Here is an 18,728-nt window from a genome sequence, read left to right on the forward strand (position 1 = left end):
TACTATAAATGTAGTACACACCTTTTTGGGTGACTAGTATAAATTGTGATGCTCCCTCTTGGGCAGTTCCAAGGCAAAGTAGTCATCGGTTTCTACAGGTATCGTGTAGTCTGCGCATGAAACATTGCTAATATTACCAAGCAGCAGGAGCAAGCCTTGTAATTTGTTTTCTATTTGTCTGATCTTCTGATTAGTTTAGTATTTGTTTACTTTCTGAATGAGTATGGAGTATGTAGTCAACGTTAGGAACTTGGTCAGAGATATCCTGTGCACTTTGAAATTGTTAGGAGAGAAACAGTCGTAATGGGGTTACTTGTTCCTCTAAAAAAAAAATATCCAAATAAGCAACATTAGAATTCAGTGTGTAAGATCAAGGTTCACCATCCTAACATTTGAATTACTCCTTAAAAAAAAAGTACCATGCCATTGTTAAGTCATTTTCTGTGAATAGGAAAAAAATAGCAGTTTTAACTATATAGACAACCACTGGCAATTTTCATTTATTCTTAAGAGACCTGATACACACATGAAAACCTCAAACTACTTACAGAAGAAAAAGAAAGTTTGCCTCTTGTAGTGACTCCTTTCTGGGGGTCTGCATGTTGAGCCCTTTCAAAGATAACAAAGAAAGAAGATTCCCTTCTACCTTATGACTAGTATTTTATTATCACTGTAAGAGGTCTAGTTAATAAAGTGTTGATTTCTTCCTTCTGGTTTGTACATTGATTACTATTCTCAAACTTATCCTCAACTTTCACACAACACAGTTTGAACAAACATATATACCTCTTCCCACCCCTACTCCTATCCCCCACCCCCGCAAATTAACAAAAAAACAAAAACCCACCTTTCTTATCAATAAATTTGGAAGAAGAGAAACTTTAAGGGAAACTTCAGGTTTCTCCAAAACAACTAGATTTAGGTTCTGTTCTTGTTTTTAACATTTAAAAAGATTGCTTAACTTACAGTGGTCTTTTCATGGGAATTTTTCTTCTATAGTTTTTAGTGTCAACAGTGCAGCAAAATTTATTTAAATGAGTTTGGTTAACCTTTTGGTTGGTTGATACCTCTCTTGGTTGGCTTATTGATAGCTATTTTAAAATTCATTTTGCTTTTGTTCGAATTGTGCATTATATTTTGATGATGGACCACATAATGATTGATACACCATCAAAACATTCAAAATGTTTCCTCATAAACTACTACGTGATTTTTTTAAACTAGTTTTATGGCATCTTTAATTGGTTGAAGAAATCCTTGTCATGCATGAAGTTTTCTAAAACATTCTGGAACCTGTTGCCATTTTGTTTGAACCATGTCTCTGGAGTAATGTGGTCTCTTATTCTTCCCACCTCTTTTCCATAGCTAGACCCACTTTTATATTATGGGCTTCCTTGTTTCCTTAATAATCTCCCTGCTCTCAAGCCTCACACATATATTTAGTGAATAAATATTAACTTTTCATTTTCAATCTCTTCTACACTCCATATTCTCTGCCTTTAAGAATACATATACTGGGACTTCCCTGGTGGCACAGTGGTTAAGAATCCACCTGCCAATGCAGGGGACATCGGTTCGAGCCCTGGTGCAGGAAGATCCCACATGCTACGGAGCAGCCAAGCCCATGTGCCACAACTACTGAGCCAGTGCTCTAGAGCCTGTATGCAACAACTACTGAAGCCCAAGTGCCTAGAGCCCGTGCTCCACAACAAGAGAAGCCACCGCAATGAGAAGCCCACACACTGCAACAAAGAGTTGCCCCGCTCACTGCAACTAGAGAAAGCCTGTTTGCAGCAATGAAGACCCAACACAGCCAATCAGTCAATAAAATTTAAAGAAAAAAAGAATACATATTCTAAAAATGCCTGTTACTGTGCTCTTTCTGTCCTCCAAAATGCCATCCGTTTTTTTGCTTTCTTTCAGTGCATTTTTTTTTTTTTTTTTTTTTTTTGAGGTACGCGGGCCTCTCACTGTTGTGGCCTCTCCTGTTGTGGAGCACAGGCTCCGGACGCACAGGCTCAGCGGCCATGGCTCACGGGCCCAGCCGCTTCACGGCATGTGGGATCTTCCCGGACCAGGGCACGAACCCGTGTCCCCTGCATCGGCAGGCGGACTCTCAACCACTGTGCCACCAGGGAAGCCCTCTTTCAGTGCATTTTGTATCCATACTCATTGCCTCCATTTCCTTACTATTCAGTGCCGTGGATAGACAGGGAGATTGGGAGTAGGTTGTAATTGTTGCATGCAAAAAGAAAAAAAAATTACAAGCATTTTGGACTACTTGTGACAGCCCACAGAAGTGACAGACTTGTAGTGTAGAAAACAGTGCTGTAATACATGGAGGCTTCCTCATTCACACAAGCAAAAGCTGTGACAGTTAGCAAGCTCACTGAAGTGGAGAAGAGCTAATGGATGGAAAGCAATGGACCTGAAGGAATACATATAATTAAGGAAGAAGAAAAGGACAATGGTGTATAGAAATTGGAGAGATGTAGAGCTATATGTGGCTGTCCAGTTTAGAATTTCTTAAGTTTTTGGATGTGTGACTCAAAAATTTCACAAAAGTTCTCCCCACCCCCAAAGGCTATCCACTGTTCACTCTAGGTTAAGAACTTAGTCTTTTAAGTTGTTTCATGAACCTTACTTACCTCTCCCCTGTGTCTTTAGATGTGGCAAAGCCTCCAGGATCCCATAGCTTCCTTTTTTTTGGTTATCGTCGTCTTTTCTTTGCTGTTCCCTATCTTACACTTTCATTAGTTACCCCTCTACCACCTAGGGAAAAAGAGGATTGTTTTTCTCAAACCCTACAAGTGTGTGTGTGTGTATGTGTGTGTGTGTGTGTGTGTGTGTGTGTGCATGCACATACATACACCTTAACCAGAATAAGACACAAAAACACCATGGCCCTCAATTGGACATGCAGATACACAAGGATAGGTGATCTGGTAAAAGAGATTGAGTGAATGGGAGAAAATGGGCACCATGTGACCACAGACCACTGATACTCAGTTTATTTTCAAGATTATCTCCATTGTAGCTCTGTCAAAATGTCTTATATTAAACTCTTTGGTCATCTTTTCCTTTTTTGGATTTTCTTTTAGATTTTGGGCTCATGGTCATAGAGATCTTTTAATTTAAAAGTGTCCCAGTCTTGAATCGAATGAATGCCTTTCTTGCCAGCTTATTTGTGTAATTGTCCTTTCGTTTTCTATTTCTGTTGAACAAAGACAACTATCTTTTTTCTGTCTATCCTGGGACCTAACACAATCTTTCATGCTCAGTATTGTTAGTTGGATGAGGGTGTGGGTGGGTAGGTGGATGGGTATATTTTAAAGAAGCTTTTCTATTTTAGGAGATTTTAATCTTAATTGGGATGGTAAGTCTGACTTTCTTTTGGATTACTGAAGAGTAGTAACTACCACATCTTACATTAATTTTTATTCTTAGAACCATAAAGTCATCAGCCATGGCAAATTATCAGTGATTCTCTTGTTTTCCTAGGTGTAAGGTTGTGCATTAAAATTGGACTGATTTGAAGTAAAACTACATTGGCTCTTTCTGTACCTCAGTGAGAACTGAAACAGCTACTAAAGCTGATTATGATCAAACCTGATCATTAGGGCAGTAATTTTCCAACTCAGGGAAGGTTATTATTTGATGAGCTGACCTAATAAGTCTTCTCATTTAAGGGGAAAAGATAATGAATAGTCTCCTCTCAGTTTTGAGCTTTTCCTCCCATTCATTTTTCATATATCTTGACATCAGCATGTTGCTTCTTTTTGCCAGAATCTGGTTATCATTTAGTATCTGATTTAGTACAAAATTTAGCTACTAAGGCACCAAGTTGAATAAATCAGTATTGCCAGAGGCTTTGTAAAGTACTGTGTTTAAACGATATTTCCCTTACTAGGGGCTGGTGGGAGGGATGAATGGCGAGTAGTTGCTTAAAGGTTTCCCTCTGGGGTGATGAAAATATTTTGAAACTAGGTAGAGGTGATGGTTGTACAACATTGTGAATGTACTAAATTCCACGAATTATATACTTTAAAATGATTAATTTTATATTATGTGAATTTTACTTTAAAGAAAATACTACTTCCTAACATTTTTTAGTCCGTGCTGTAACTGTGAATTGCTTGTAGCTCAGAGGATAACATCTTCCTTTAGCTAGTATGGTTGTATAATTATTCCTTCAAATTATTGGAATAAGAATTACTAATAGCGACACTTATTAGAGTGGAAATAAGCACTCACTAGTTAAATGCCGGAACTACAAGAATAAACCAGGGTTATCCCAGGCAGACTAGAAGAAGTCATATTATCGGAAGTTAACACCAGATACTTTTATGTACAAACTCACCACCATGTCTCGGTAGTTGTTTACATTATTAAGTCCAATATCATCTTTTTCTCAAGATTCATATACACAACTTAATTCTTTAAAGAAAGCCAGTTTGTATACAGTTGACAGAGAGAAACTTTCCACGTGCAGATAAAAGCCTATTTCAAACTTTTAAAAAGTAATAATCTTACTAATTTAAAAAGCAAAGTAGAATTCAGTAAAGACATTTTTAATAAAAGCAGTGAGAATTTAAACAGATGTTCCTTAAACCCCGTTTCCACTACTGTTTGGATAAATCTTACCTGCCATCGAGTAACTTGGTCTGTGCATGCCGAAGTACAAACTGCAATTATATTCTCTTTTCTGTGACACTGTCGCCCTCAATCCCTGCAGTCAAATACTGTCAGAGTACCAAGGGAAAACCTAGTATATTTAAGTTAATTAAAGATGGAAATATATCTTTTTAATATGCTTACCCTCAAACTTTTGACCAGTACCTTTCTCCAGCCTATCTTTAGTTCTCAGAGATACCCTAGTACCTCTGTTATGTATCACACCATTTCTGTGGACTTTCTCTATATGTTAATTACGAGCTCATGATTTAGTTTCAGATGTAGGTTTATCATGTCTTTTTTTTCTGTTAAACCAATGTTTTAATGCTGTATCTTCTGTTAGTGTTACCAATAAAATAGTTTCACATAAAATTTAAGAGTGGATTCTAACACATGTGTCTTACCTTTTCTCTAGAACTGTCAAGTAATCCACCTCTAGCTACCATCCTTATTCCTCCTCATGCTCGGATTCAAGCAGCTGCTTCAACCCCTTCAAATACCACAGCAGCCTCAGGTGAGAACACATAAGTCTCTTCTATAAAAATGTATTTTGTTTTTGTCTTCATTTTATCTCATTTAATGAATGTGAACATTTAGTGCCTTCCAAGTATCAAAAACGTAGCATAGCCAAATGATTAAATGTGAATAAAATGTTGCTTTAATTTCCATAAAGCACAAAAGGACCCCATAAATACTTTATATATGAGGTATAAATATCTTATTATAATGTTAAGTGATGTCACCATAATTGTTATTTTAAAAATCATGCTTTCTGTAGTTTCTTGATTAATATGTCAAGTGAGATGCTTATAGCAGAAAGCAGTCTACAAATGTAATATTATTGAAGATAATTCACTTTAATTCCATCACCCTGAATGTAAATTATATTAATATACAAGAGAGGCAAATTTTCAAGAAGTGTGAATACAGATTGGTGTAATTTAATCATTTGAAAGGGCTAAAACTGCAATGCCAATACATTTAGCTAAGACTTAGATCAGAATATGACTAAATCTTGTCTATCCAAAAAGAAAAGAATGCCCACACGGTCTCCCAGCTTAGAGCTCAGGTACACTGCTGGTCCTGTAGCTAGCTAATGTTGGGACCTGATTTAGTGAGAATTACTGTCATTACAGATACTCTGAAAATACCCAACCCTTGAGTGAATTGAAGGTCCTCCTAAGGACAGCTAAAATGAAGTTAGAAATAGGTAGCACAGTTGGGCTCACAAAGAATTTGGTGTCTTCCCCTCAACACCCCACTACCACCACCACCACCAAAAAAGCAGATGTCAGGAGCTGACTCCATTTTTATTTAATCATCTGTTTCATTGAATTGAGTTGATCAGACCCATTTTTGCCCAGGGGCGTTTATGCTCCAAGAGATAAAATCTTGCATTACTAGTTCTTAGCATTCAACAGTGAGGTCAAAATCTCTCTCATGTTGTCTGACACAGAGTTGTTTGTTCCTGTCCAATCTTACTCTTTTAGAATGTTGCTAATAAGGATTTAAAACATTTCATTCTAATCTGTGGCCTGTCTTCATTCCAGAAAATGTTTGGAAAGAAAGGTCTCTTTTCTAGTTCCAGTTTCATCAGCACCTGTTAACCTTGAGAAAGTCACTTGAACTTTATTAGTTTTAGTAATGTCTTACTAGTTTTCTCAATCTATAAAATGAGTGGCAGTGCTCTCAGAGTAATATGGTACAAATCAATTATGTACTGAAATGTGCTTTGAATTTTTTAAATGTAAAAATATAGAGGTGGTTTTGGGTTTTGTTTTTAACTATGACCTCTATTTAGAAGGAAGACAGAATTGCTTAGATGAGCTATTAATAAACTTAATAATTCACTGGCCAAGGTTAGATTGCACAGATTGTTCAAAACATTAAATAGGCCCTAACCCTGAACTAGTACATTTACTTGTTGATCTAGTTTCTAGGAATTGTTTTAGACTGTGAATAACAATGGGAATTATGATTGGTAGGTTTCGGGTAATTTTAAATTATTTTCTTAATGTGAAATACTAAACTAGTTAATGATTTCAGCTAAGGTTTTGGGCAAATTGTCTGCCTGGTAGGATCCTAGTATATAACCTGATTTTGATGTTGCTTTGATACATGTTACAGCAGTCCTCAAAAAATATTTTATTGTGGTATATACATTTTTATAGCTGTTGAAATCGAATTTCAACATAAATATGGAAACTGGCATTGGACTTTGATCCTGAGAATTTACTTTAAAGTTGAAATAGATCAGGGTATGAGGAATTTAATAGAGGAATAGTAGGCTAAGGGCAGAGCTAAAATTAAAGGAATGTGTATGCCTTGAGTATCTTAATAGTTACCAGAAAGGATTTCACATATTTCTCTGAGCCTCCTAGTGGCTAAAGTAAATAAAGAAATGATATCTGTTAAAATTTCCGTTGTTCATTAGATTAAAAGCACACTGGTGGCTTCGGAGAAGCAAAGTGTTTCTGACTTTGCTGTTTGAGAAGTATTTCTCCTTTAGGGCTGCAGATTTGGTACTATAAGAGATAAGAGTAAATGAAATTCTCAACAATAAAGTTTCAACAATAAACGTAATGGTGAGTTCCATTTGGATACTTTTTTAAGTGCCCTTCAGTGTAAGCCAAAGGCATACCACCACAATGTATTTAAAGGAAAACTGTTTTTTGGGGGGCCAAAGTTATGAGAGCAAAAGTAAATGTCACCAAACATACCTCAGGAAATGCTCATCTAGATGAAGGGATTGACTGTATGACCTTAACGGCCGCCTGTATTTATGTAAATATATATGTATGTGCATGTACACATATTTTAAATAAGAATTTGGTAGTATAAGTTATATTCTTTAGTAACACCTTAAAATATACATGCTCTTTGTTGTCTCAGCTTCAGTTTCTTTATCCATAAAACAGGAATAGTAAATACCCACTACATATAGTTGTGAGAAGTAAGATATAAAATGTACAAAGTGCTTAATATTTTGCCTGGTCACATGGTAGACCTTCAGTGAAAGGAAACTGCTACACTATTTTTATTATTGTTATTGCCAAGTAAGGACAGATCCAGAAATGTTAAAAACCAACCATGTGAAAGGGAGGTTGACATCCATCCTCTTATGAAAAAGGATCATTCTTATGAAAGAACCTGTGACTCTCCTCACCTGAATAAGTAGACACCCCATCTCTCCACCCAAGCAGTGAGGGAATGAATGCCTGCTGACGTGGCTGAAACTTTCCTCACAAAGCATTTCCAGGTCTGCTCCAAGGTATGAAGAAGTAAACTGTTAAGCTACAAAGCCTCAGACCTTGAAGATCTGAACCTGGAAATTTTTCTAATTTAAAATTATCAAAATTAGAATTTCTAATCACCCACCCTAGGTGCAGCACCACAATAATAGAACCCAATATGTCTTTGGGTGAATTAATTGCAATATGTACCTCTAACTAAACAATTGGCTTACTTAGTTTAAGTCAGTTTAATGGAGAATATACATGAAAATAGAGCCACTTTTAGTTTAGGACAAAACCATATCAGCAAGAAGCAGAATATCTACTTTGACTAGCCTGAGAATGTGCCTCCTAGTCATCTAACATTGGATTTAGATAACTAAGATACAACTTCGGAAGAGAAGCATAGCCCTGAAAATATCTTCTGATCTGTTAAAATACCATTTCTGCTGATGCTCCACACCCCTGAAGTTCAGCATCTGTCAAACATGTTTGTATCTTGAGCAAGATCATCAGAATACAGAGGCTCCTGGATGACTGCCTCAGAAGCTTTTATGTTGTTTACAGCTGACTTAAATAAGAATGGAGTTCTGTGACATTTACGTTGATCTGGGAGCAAAGCTAAATCCTAAAGTAGGTAGGATAAAAGCAGAAGAGGAACAAAGTAGAATGATGAAGATGCCATCAACTGTGATCATACTGACTATATTATCATGAAATAAGCTTTAGATTTTAGTCAATTTCTTTTGGTAGCCAAAGTTATTAAATGGTGTTCAGATGTTAGGTCTTATTACATTTTAAATACATTGTAGGCAGAAATCTCTATTTAGTCTCTATATTGCTACTTCTGGAAGAACAAAGAAAGTAAACCTTTTCTTATCCAGATTGTGGCCTAAAGGTTATTATTCCATGGCCTAAAGGTGAGATTACTCTGGGAATATATATTTGTTATTCTAGTCTCTCCAAAAGAACCTTGATCAGTACAATAGAATATCACAGTAATAACTATTTTTCTCACCTTTCTTAAAAATAGTAAAGATAGCTTCTATCAGTTTAATGACATTGATACTGAGGAAACTTTTTGCAGATGTTTCAACTACTTTTTCCATGTGTTGTATTCAAGGTTCCAGTAGTGACTGCAGATGAATAGATAAAGACCTATTGGAAAGCATTACCATGTACAAGAGCTATCACAGCAGAGTTCATACTTTTTTATTCACTAATCCCACTTTAGGGATCTTAACTTCAGGGTACATCTAATAGAAGAAAAAAAGCTACCATGTACAGAGATATGAATAGGAATAATTATATAATAACAAAAAAAGCCAATATGATCTGAATGGTCAACAGTAGGAAAATGTTTCAGTACATTATGAAATCTCCATTTGTATGTAACCATGAAAGACAATTATTATGAAACTTACATTTGTGGAAATATTCATCTTAATTTATGTGGTGAAAACTTTAAAATCTTATGTACCATGTTGGTAACTGTGCCAAAATGTGTATTTGCGTGTAGATAGGAACTAGATACAAATATTCAGAAATTAAAACAGTTGTGTTAAATTAGTGGTTATGGATGTTGTTAGTGGTGGGGTTTTTTTTCCCTCAAAAACTTTCATTCTTTTAAATTGTTTTTAGAATACCTCAGTGCCTGGGGGCATTATATCTGACTGTGGCTCTGATTGACATGAGAAACTCCTGAAAAGTATACATACCACTCTCAGTCCATAAAGTATAATTTATTATTTTGATATTTATACCTGATTTTTCTCCACACCCCCAACAGATCCTCCCAGTTATTCCATTTGGGAGACCATTCATCTGGTCCATCTAGAGTAATAGATCTTGAGGAATTATAGTTTTGCTAATCAAATATGAACCACTTTAGAGATAATCTGATCAAGTGTCACCTGAGTTAAGTGTGAGATGTGGTTGGGAATTTCAGCTAGAGCAGTTTTCTTTCTGTTTTGTATATTAGTCTTCTGGGTAAGGTTTCTTCCAGTGCAGTGGTTCTGCTATTAAAACAAATTTGAAAACCACTGATTTCATTTCACCTTCCTTATTATCTATTGAGAACTAGTGTCTCATGCTTGTATATATTCAGTAACTGGAATATTCAGTAACACATTCCATCTTTGTATCACTTTATTAGAAGTTTGTCCCCCTATACCTCTTTCATTCAGTGATCCTACACTGGGATTATAAAAAACCAACCCAATTCTTACACGCAGAAGTCCTTCAAATTTTAATGATGGCTAGCATCCCCTCCATACTAATGAGGATTTTAAATCCTAATCCTGAATATGTTCTGAAGTATCAGGATTTTAGGTTTTCTGTACAATTATTTGTCATCTGCACATTTCATAAACACATCAGTTTTTTGCCTCTATCCAAGCAACTAATAGAATATATTAAACAGGACAAGGCAGAGTCTACTAGTTTATTGTTTTGTTTTGTTTTGTCTTTACCGAAGTTACTGATAAAATAAATTAAATGGGACTATGCAACGCTTACTAGGGATTATTCTTCTGATGGTCTCTGAATAACTGATCTCTTAACTACAGACCAACCTTACAATACTTATTTATATAATAATGTTATGAAAACTAAGTAAAATGCTTTGCTGTTGTCAAGAAAACTTTCAGATTTTTTCCATCAAAAAAGAAACTGTCAAAGATGGAAATGAAATCTTTTTTTTTTTTAAGACTTAGGGAAATTTCTAGTGCTTAAATATTTGTAAACTGAATTTCTGTAATCCATTTTAGAATGTGTTTGTTGGACTATAGATTCTGGATTTAAAGACATTTAAAATGTGTAGATTTCCCTCACCTTCCTTGGGCTGCATTTTGTTTATTAGGATTTTTGTTATATCCTTTCCAGGTTGAAAACCCTTCTAACAGAAAAGGGAATCATGATAAGAGTTGGACAAGGTCTGTCTTCTCTGTCTTTTTACCTGGTCAGGGGGCTTAACTTTTCTTGATCTTGCTTTGAAACCCTTTGCTGTTACCTCATTTAAACCAAATCTGGCCTGTTCTGACAAGTGCACAATTTTAATTTTCTGTTCTTCCTGGGATGTGTGCCCTACTTTTAAAATTATGAGCCAGTCAAAGAAAACCCTTTTAGTTGGTTTCTTTGGTTCTTCTCCTTTTACTTTGCATGGAGAGTATGTGCAATTGTTTGGTTGGTCAGAATTTTGATTTTCATAATTTTCTATTTCTTGTCAGTTATTTACCCCTTTTGAAGACTGTAACCACAAAATCATACCTATTTGTTCCCTGAACTTTTTGAAATGCATTTTGCTAAAGTCATGTTTCAGTTTAGCCAGGGCTAGTGATCCCTTTTTCTTACTATTACAGTTATTTTTACCTCAGAATTTCTGTCACCCTGTCAGCTTCTACATCACCAGACAATTTTTTCTAGCTGGGCAGAATTAAACCCAGAATAATTTCTCCCATTATTTGTTTCCACTGATTTTGAAAAATAACATGTTAAATTAAGTCAGTGTATCAAATACTTACTTTCCTAAAATGATGGTTACCATCCCTTCATCCCCTGCCTCCCCCCACAAGTATGATTACCCTTTGCCACTGTGGCACTTGTATAGTGTGCTCTGGGAAAGCAGCACCCATACCCTGTCTAGCTGCAGAACCCACAGTGTTGCCCTCAGGTGTTCATCTTCCGAACTCTTTCCTGTCTATTTTCTCTTTATCTTAACCTAAATGTATGTGGAATTTCATTAAAATATATAACTTTTTAAAAAAACCCAAGGATTTTTCTCTATTAAAAATACAATATATAATTATTTTAGAAAATAAGACTCTCCATATTCTCACTTTCAAAGAAAATCAAAGGTAACAACACTATTTAATATATTTTAGTCTATTTATCAGTGGACAGAGATAACTCTGTCCCATTTTTTTAATGGGCTTATGCTATTTGGGGGAAGGGGAGGGGAGTACGTGACTTTAGTATTCAACCAGTATTCTAAGCCTGTACCACAATTTCTTTAACGAATTCCTTATTCTTGGAAATTTGGGTTGTGTCCCAGTTTTTAGAAGAATTCCTGAGTCAAAAGATTTAAGGAAGCTTTAAGTTTTTAATACATATTGTCAAATTGCCTTCCAGAAAGTTTGTCCCAGTCTACATTGGTAATGCATATATTTTTTCATTTCTCTGTTACTTTAACACTAGCCAGCCCAGAGTGGGGTGGGGGAGGTGCAGAGTGCATATGCACACGTATATTTTTATGCATTACCAACTTAGTAGATGAAAAAGGTGGATGTAGATACAGTGCTATACCCATTTCCTCCTATTGGCTCTGTATTTGAAATACAGGCTTCCATCCATATGTGCCAGTTTGACAGATTCACTGACACCAATGAGACTATATCTACCCTCTGTTAGAATTTCAAGTTCACTTAGTGAGTTTGCATATAGGTACCTAAAGTCAAACCATCTTTGTCATTATTTTCACCAGAGCAGGGCTAAGTATCACTTCTAGGAAATTGCTTCTTTTTATGTAAAACATGTTCTTTCCTATTAAGTCAAAAATTTTACCTGGGTTTTTCCTCCTTCCTCCAAAAGTAATATAATAAAACCTTCTTGATTAAGTTGGTGAGTGTCCTATAAGACATTCTTCTGGGTATTCTTCAGGTGTTCCTCAGTTCCTTACCAGAAGTTACCTGTTTATATTCATATGCCTCTTCTTATTCTTTATTCCTAAACTAAGTCTTTTAACTTAAAAAATGAAAATATATCCTTTGTCCCCATGGCCTTCAGTTTTTTTACCCTGAACAACCAAGCCTCTTAATTAAAATGTGCTCTGCCCCTGAACTCACAGCAGCTAAGACCTCTACTGCTGGCAGATCAAGCATAAACAGTGTTGTTGTTAAGCCCTCCAGGTTTGCTGCTGGATTGATTGGCTCACTAGCACCTGAATTTCAGTTCTATTTTTTAAATAACTGAAGCCACCATGGAGTCTTGTGCCACACCTTTTCCTTGGAATAATATGACATGAGAGGTGATGATGCTTTGCTGAGGAGTGTTTCCCCTCCCAGTCTCCCTCATTATGACACACACAAAAGTAGCAAAATCATAGTAGACAGTATAAAGAGAAAAGTGAACATTGAATCCTTTTCCTTAATACTGATACTACTTTGATTTCATTAGTGTGGATTATGATTTTGGTTTAAATATAACTTGGGGGTATACCTTTAATTCTCTGTGAGTAATGGTTCATGTGTTGTTTGTTCATGTGTCAGTTAATAACATGAATGTCTGAGATATAGTTTTATAGTAGAGGCATTTCCACTTGGAACAGCTTGAATAGAAACATCCTGAGTTAGCTACACAGTACAAACAACGTGGCCCAGGCCTCCAAAACTTTATCTTTTAGAGTTGACCTGTCATGAGACATTTCTAACTTGTTATAAAAACAGGATAGCTGGTGAATAGAAATACATAATATAGGCTTGGGAGAGCATAATAAAGGAAATAAGGAAATGAAAGTATACTTAAAGTTCCCAAGTATATTTGTAACGTACACGTAAAGTACAAAAAGAATTTGATATATCTGAAATACGCTCTTCTACTAATATGCCAATAATTATTTTATAGCTTTTGAGAATCTGAAAATGTGTTTAGGGTAAATAAGGAGCTACATTTTTATTTTTATTTAATTTCAATTAAAGTTAAATAACCATATGTAGCTAGCAGTCATCCTATTAGAGAGTGCAGATAAAACATTTCCATTATTGCTATTGAGCCAGACAATGAACACTTGTATCAATTAGAAGGTTTTAACTTTTATAGACCCATAGTTCTGGAATACTGAGCAGAGCCTTAGGAACCCCAGCTCCTTTGTTTATTCTCTGTCCTTTCCTTCTGACCTGTTCCCTTGTTTTCTGCTTTTCTGTTTAAACCTTTTGGTGACAGTTTGTAAATGTGGGACCTTCCATTCACTCTCCTTCCCCTCCCCATTTACACATTGATCAGACACATTTGGAGGGCGAATGGACAGGACTTGCTGATGCATTGGCGGGGGTGGGGGAGTGAAGAATGGAGGTAAGAACTTTTGGTTTACCACCTGAGCAACTAGATGATGCAGTTTCCTTGGAATTGAGACAGCTGCCCATCAAATCCATGACTCGATTATGTAGCAACTCTTAACAGATCTTTGAGAATCTGAGAATAACACTGTGAATCCTTTCCTGAAAAATATATGTATCCGATATGGAATTTTGTACATAAAAATTTACTCTAGGACAAAAATCGCAGCCTGGTGAACTCTGTTGGGAACCTAATACCTTAGAGCTTCACCTTTAGTTTCACTGTGGGATTGCCCAACTTGTCATTTTTACATCTGAAGTCACACAGAGTAAAATTGGTCTCAATATAGTACATGCACAAATTCCCTTTGCCATATCCAGTACAAAAGTCATAGAACCATAGACTCTTCTCAGTATTAGGGAAAAAACAATTAAACATCTGATGCAATCTTTCTTGCTTGTAGAGTTTATTAGGAGCATACCTAATTTTGTAGAGGGACTTGGTTCATGGGCTTGTGAACACAAACCCTAACGGGCATTTAAGTTATTTGACCTATATGTATGCATTAGTTATCTATTGCTGTGTATCAAGATACCCCAAAATTTAGCAGCTTAAGAGTAAACATTCTGGGCTTCTCTGGTGGCACAGTGGTTAAGAATCCGCCTGCCAATGCAGGGGACACAGATTCAAGCGTGGGCCGGGAAGATCCCACATGCCGCGGAGCAACTAAACCCGTGTGCCACAACTACTGAGCCTGTGCTCTAGAACCCGCGAGCCACAGCTACTGAAGCCCGAGCGCCTAGAGCCCATGCTCTGCAACAAGAGAAGCCACTGCAATGAGAAGCCTGCGCACCGCAACAAAGAGTAGCCCCCGCTCACCACAACTAGAGAAAGCCCGTGTGCAGCTACAAAGACCCAAAGCAGCCAAAAGTAAAAAAATAAATAAATAAAATTTTTTAAATGAATAAAAGACAAAAGAAGATTAAAAAAAAAAGAATAAACATTTAGTATCTCACACAGTTTTCATGGGTCAGAAATTCAGAAGCAGCCTAACTGTATAATTCTGGATCAGGATTTCTCATGAGGTTGTAGCCAAAATGTCAGCCAGGGCATCAAACATCTGAAGGCTGGTTGCCTGGGGCTGGAAGCTCTACTTCTAGGGGGGCTCATTCGTGTGGTTAGTGAATCTGTGCTGGCTATATGCAGAAGGCCCAGTCCCTCACCATGTGGACCTCTCCGTAGTGCTACTTGAGTGTCTCACATTGTGGCAGCTGGCTTCCCCTAGGCCAAGGAATCCAAGGAGGAGAAGGTGGAAGCCGCAGTGTCTTTTATGTCCTAACTTTGTAAGTCACACACCATTATTTCTGCAATATCCTGTTGGTTAAACAGGTCAGCCCTATTTACTGGGGGAGGGGACTGCATGAGAGCGTGGACATCAAGAGGTGCATGACTCATTGAAGTCATCTTCGAGGGTGGCTACCACAATGTAAAAGAATGGTCTTATACCTTCCTCCCCCAAAACTGTTCATTCTCTCCTTTCTCCCTCAAGTCCATCCTTCGTTTGGTTTGTTGGTTGGTTGGTTTATTGTGCAGCAGTATCAGGGTGGTAATGAGCATTGGTTTCTAGAATGTTGGAAGTCAGTGAAATATCAGCTCTATAGTTGTTTCCAAAACACTTGTATCTCTGTATACCCCATACAGACTGTTTGAAAATTAGATAATAAAATAGCCATCCTCTTAATTCTTCATATTATAAATTCACCTGTTTTAATGTAGTAACTCTTTAGTTAATAGAAGTAGGCTTCTGGAAATCACATTGGGTTATGTAGGGGTTAGGTCTGAATGAAAGTCCTCTCTTCTCCTTTTGCTAGGAAATCTTTTCTGCTTGTCTCCTACAGGCATGAAGGTAATCATATTCTTCCTCTGTTCCCTCTGTGCTCAGCTCTCCACTTGTTAGCTCTGTGACCTTGGACACATTATCTCATCTCTTTGTGCATCCATTTTTTTCCCATTTGCAAAATGGGTGCAATAATTGTACCTGTTTCTTGCTTTGTAGGCTAAATGACATGCTTGCAACATACTTAGTATAATGTCTAGCACATTGGTAAGCACCCAGATGTCAGCAACTGCTACCACTGATACTTACTGTGGTGGTGATGGTGGTTATTGCTGTCACACTAAACTATACATCTGTGTATTTCTAGATGTCTCTTTTACCTTTCCATTTATTGGACAATTACTAAGCACTTCTTAGGCCATATTACATAGATGAGTGGTATTATCATCATTTTACAGATGGGGAAATTGAGGGTAGAGAGGTGTGAACTTCCGAAGAGCATCTCAAGACTGAAAACAAGAGACTGTATAGTCAGTCTTTGACTCTTCATAATTGGATCCTTTATAATCAAAAGATCTTAGTTTAAATCATAATGCCAGGTTGCATCACTTTTACCAGTACATATGTAAAGGGAAGGGAATGAAGGAGAAGCAAAATGAGCTTTGCTGCTTTTAAAGAGTTACTCTTTAGACATGGAGAACAGACTTGTGGTTACCAACGGGGAGGGGTGTTGGGGGGGGGATGGACTGGGAGTTTGGGATTAGCAGATGCAAACTATTATATATAGAATGGATAAACAACAAGGTCCTACTGTATAGCACAGGGAAGTGTATTCAATAAACCATAACAGAAAAGAATATTTAAAAAAGAATGTCAAAAAAAAGTTACTGTTTTTTTTTTTTTTTTTTTGCGGTACGCGGGCCTCTCACTGTTGTGGCCTCTCCCATTGTGGAGCACAGGCTCCGGACGCGCAGGCTCAGCGGCCGTGGCTCACGGGCCCAGCCGCTCCGCGGCATGTGGGATCTTCCCGGACCAGGGCACGAACCCGTGTTCCCTGCATCGGCAGGCGGACTCTCAACCACTGCGCCACCAGGGAAGCCCAAAAGTTACTGTTTTAAATGCTTGAGAAGAAGAGTTACAGAAATTGCAGTAAACATCTAAGTCTAGTGACAGTTTATCAGAATTTTAAATTAATGAACATTTTTATTATAGAGGGTCCATATTAATTCGGATTCAACTCTGTAAAATAAATTTACAGACTTGACAGTGAGATCAAAATAGGCATGTACCAAGAAGAACTTTAAAAACATAGTTTTGCTCATTTAGTAAACCAGGCAGTCTGTTGGAGCTACTATTGAGTTTATGGAGATTCACATTTGTTTTGATTTTCTCCTCCCTGTGCGTTTTCTCCCTCTGAAAAGCAGAGAACTCTCCTTTCTCAGGAAAGACATGTATAATTTGATTTTAAGTAGAGTTCATTGCACTGGGCATAGGGTTTTTGTTTCTTTGTTTTTGATGAATGAGTCCAGTGCTGTGACTTTATATTATCCTGTGATATCAAGGATAAGTGTAATCAAAATAATTAGCTGTTAAAATTTTACTCATCAAGTGATTTGGAAATAATTCAAAGAAAAATAAAAGATCATTAAATTACAAACCTGAGGAATATGAATGTTTTTTAAAATTTTATTATTTAGAATGTGATTTTGTATCTGGTTATATGCCCACTTAAAAGGCTTATGCTTTTTATTATGATAATACAAGCAGCCTCTGAATTTATCCAAGGAAGGGAAGACTAGTTTTGGGAATGTCATAAGCTCATAGGTAATAGCCGCTGAAAGGACAATAGCAGATTAGTAGCTAAATAAGATATTGCCAAAGAGTAAATTAATGTAATGGGCTGGCTGGCAATGTAGAGGAGCCTTGGTGAATGTTGGCCAATAGCTAATGGCTGCTATGGCCAGAGCTGCTAACACTGCTGGTATGTGTGCTGATCTCCTAAGTCCTGAGGAAGACCAGAATGTGACAGTTTTACCTGTCATCTTCACGTGTTGAAAATGAGAGATATAAGTGCTGTTTGATGATAATCATGCAGCTTCTGAGTGTCATCCAAAACATGAGAAATGCTGCAATAAGCATAGGTTTGTGAGGAGCATTATAATTCTGAAATATCTCTGTGCCTTCCAGGCTTTCTCAGGGGTGTTGTTTTTAATGTAGCCCGTGCCTAAATTATGAAAATGAACATTTTTCCTGAGAAAGCCTTACAGGAACCTGTGGCCTGGACAGGAATTGATGTTAGGTTATTGATGCACAGAATTTAGTTGATCATTGAGAATAAAACTCCTGCTTAGTACGGCATATCCAAGAAAAACCAAGAGTTATGAATGAAGTATTAGTACAATTACTGACTGATTATTGGGAAAGGCTGTTTACCTGTCTTTGGAGAGCAGGTTATATGCTATATATCATATACCCTCTCTTGCCACCTGTCCATGTGCCATGCAGATAAGTTAACATGATGCCATGCCATGGGCAATATGAAACTAACGCCTGGATCCTGATGTCATAATGTCTGTGCTTATTTTCATGAAAATAGTGCTATAGATGTTTTGAAGGAAATAAAATGAATTAAACACAACCATTCTTATTAAGAGATATAAACATTTTTTCCCCAAAGGCTGAGTTAAATGTATATATGGGTAGATTGTTTTGAGGAGCAATCTGGAATTTAGGAAGGAAATATAGTTTTTAAAGAGTGGCTATCAAAATGATAAACTGAATAGCTAATCCTTAAGAGTTCCTTAAGCTACAGTTGCTGTGTATCCTTGGGGTCTTTTGTTTCTTGCTCAATTAAAAAATTCAAAGTAGAAAGATCCAGGACCAAATGTTGCGTTCAACCATAACATTTACTCTACTCAACATAGGATACAGGA

At 36.8% G+C, this 18,728-nt stretch overlaps 1 protein-coding gene across 2 annotated transcripts in view; it reads left to right on the forward strand.

Moving 5' to 3' along the window:
* The window catches only part of GSK3B (glycogen synthase kinase 3 beta), a 206,149-nt gene that overhangs the window by 186,220 nt on the left and 1,201 nt on the right, over positions 1–18,728 (forward strand). For both annotated transcript variants that reach the window (XM_059064749.2, XM_059064750.2), the window contains one exon: positions 5,090–5,188. In XM_059064749.2, coding sequence (XP_058920732.1) covers positions 5,090–5,188 — 99 coding nt within the window. The remainder of the gene's footprint in view (positions 1–5,089; positions 5,189–18,728) is intronic.

Source organism: Kogia breviceps, chromosome 5, assembly GCF_026419965.1.
Source record: "Kogia breviceps isolate mKogBre1 chromosome 5, mKogBre1 haplotype 1, whole genome shotgun sequence".
Taxonomy (NCBI): domain Eukaryota; kingdom Metazoa; phylum Chordata; class Mammalia; order Artiodactyla; family Physeteridae; genus Kogia; species Kogia breviceps.